The sequence below is a fragment of the Rhagoletis zephyria genome, unplaced genomic scaffold (assembly GCF_001687245.7).
Source record: "Rhagoletis zephyria isolate East Lansing unplaced genomic scaffold, Rhagoletis_zephyria_1.1 Rzeph_scaffold_02868, whole genome shotgun sequence".
NCBI classification, from domain to species: Eukaryota; Metazoa; Arthropoda; class Insecta; order Diptera; family Tephritidae; genus Rhagoletis; species Rhagoletis zephyria.
The window spans coordinates 33,630-35,623 of NW_016159952.1; the positions used below are offsets into that span (position 1 = coordinate 33,630).

The 1,994-nt window shown below is 47.7% G+C and overlaps 1 protein-coding gene across 2 annotated transcripts in view; it reads left to right on the forward strand.

Moving 5' to 3' along the window:
• Positions 1–216, forward strand: part of LOC108367936 (uncharacterized) — a 2,541-nt gene extending 2,325 nt beyond the window's left edge. The window contains exon 2 of one of the 2 annotated variants that reach the window (XM_017622651.1): positions 11–216. In XM_017622651.1, coding sequence (XP_017478140.1) covers positions 11–105 — 95 coding nt within the window. In that variant the 3' untranslated portion in view covers positions 106–216. The other variant, XM_017622650.1, reaches the window with a different exon arrangement.
• The last annotated feature ends 1,778 nt before the right edge of the window (positions 217–1,994 follow it).

A 1,994-nucleotide genomic window follows, 5' to 3' on the forward strand; every position in this document is an offset into this window, starting at 1 on the left:
AGATGCCAGCGAAGAGCCCGAAAACGAAGACATAGCGCCAAACACCGACCAAGTGAGCCGCCCAGGAACACACCCCGCCGTCCTCAACCGAGAGACCTTATTTAGCTTTTGTTTTGCTTTTTCAAAAACCTGTTTAAGTTTGTAATTATTTAATTCCGTTTGCATAAAAGTATTGTAATTAGTGTATACTTGTATCCGTACGTAAAAGCGAAATAAGAAAGTATAATAGGAACTTCTGTAAAAGAATAATAATAATAAGTTTTCAATCGTTTTTATATATATACTTATTCATATACATGTACACATATAAATACACATATAGATAGCTTAGTAATAGCATGCCATGTAAAATTCTCTTTTTAAATAAAGTAACAACACAAACGGGACGCACACACACCGGCTGAGCCACCGTAGCTCTAGAACGCCGCAACCTTCCGTCCCCCGAAGTGGGAGGGGGACTGTAACGTAGCATATCCGCTACGATACAATAACATACAGCATCGTACATATATACAATATTGTACATACATACTGCACCGCACATACATACAACATTGTACATACATACTCCACCGTACATGTAAATACAGACATACATACAGCGACACACCATTGTACATACACACTACACCAAGTGAAGCACTGCTAGCAGCACACCAGCAGCATGCCCGAATAACTCACCAACAACTTCGCTCACCACACTGCATAAATCGGGACGGCACACGACGAATTCTCAACAAGCATGCAGCGCAACAGGTATAAAAGGCTTAACAAGTGCGCAGTCAGGTCAGTCTTGCTAGGTGAGTAGCTGACTTGACTGGTCGATGAGCAGGGTGGCGTTCTTGCGCGCTAATGTCTTGCCGGCCAGCCAAGCCAAGCTCGGCGTAACCAATCGGTCGATCAGCTGGTGTGCCTGCGGGCGCGCCAATGTGTCACCGATTGGCCAAGCCAAAACCAAGTACGACTCAACCCGCCGGAGACCAGGATTGCACGCCTTTTAGGTATCCTAATTGGTCGCCGGCTGGTTGAGCCTCCGACACTGCCGACCCGTTCCAGCCCCTACTTTTGTAGAGAGCGACTAGGGGAATGGCAGTGCCTGGAGTGAGTCTTGCTAGTCTTGCTAGGTCGTTTCGCTCCACCGGTTGCCGAGGGCCAGTTGCTGTTAGAAGTCACCCGCTGCCGCATATCATTCACCCGCTGTGCCGCCGCCGCTGCTAAACCGTTGCTCCGCTGCTGCTAGCGCTCTCACCGTTGCTCAAGCGTTGCCTCGCTGTTGCCGAGAGCCACCCGCCGTGCCGCTAGCGATCTCACCGTTGCTGCGCTACTCCCGAGAGGCAACCGCCGTGCTGCTAGCGCTCTCGCCATCATCCGCTCCGACCCGACCACAACGAACGTCACCTCTCTCTCGCTCTCCCTCTCTTTGGACATAAGGTTGCTAGCACTCTAGTCGTAGCGCCGTGTGTGTGTGTGTGTTCGAAGTAAATACACTAAAATAGTGTGTTTTATTTGGTGGGGGTTAGTGGGACCTCCGCCGGACTCTGGATCGGCTGAGTTCACCTCAGCCTTTGACAAAACCCACCTCATAAAACAAATTGGCAAGTACATATCGTCCCCCGCATGCCAGAAACATGGATGTGTAAAGATGAAAATTTTGGGATTTTTTTATATGTCGGCCTACCCCCCTAAATTCGATCCTGGCGACGCCCATGTATCCATACATTCATACACAGTATCAACAACAACATCGCTGCAGCACGGTGCAGCGAACAAAGGTGGCGCCGTCAGTGGTACCGCTACTTTGGTTTTGCCGATTTTGACAGTTGTGGTAACTTGTAAATAAACCTTTGTTTACAAACCAGCGAAAGAGAAATTTGAATTATAAGTGAAAAATCAGTTTAAATTGTGTTAATTTGCAATTTGTGAGTGATTTTTGAGTTGAAGACTAATACAATGAAGTGCTGTGTGTTAATTTGCGACAGCCGTCAAGATGCAAG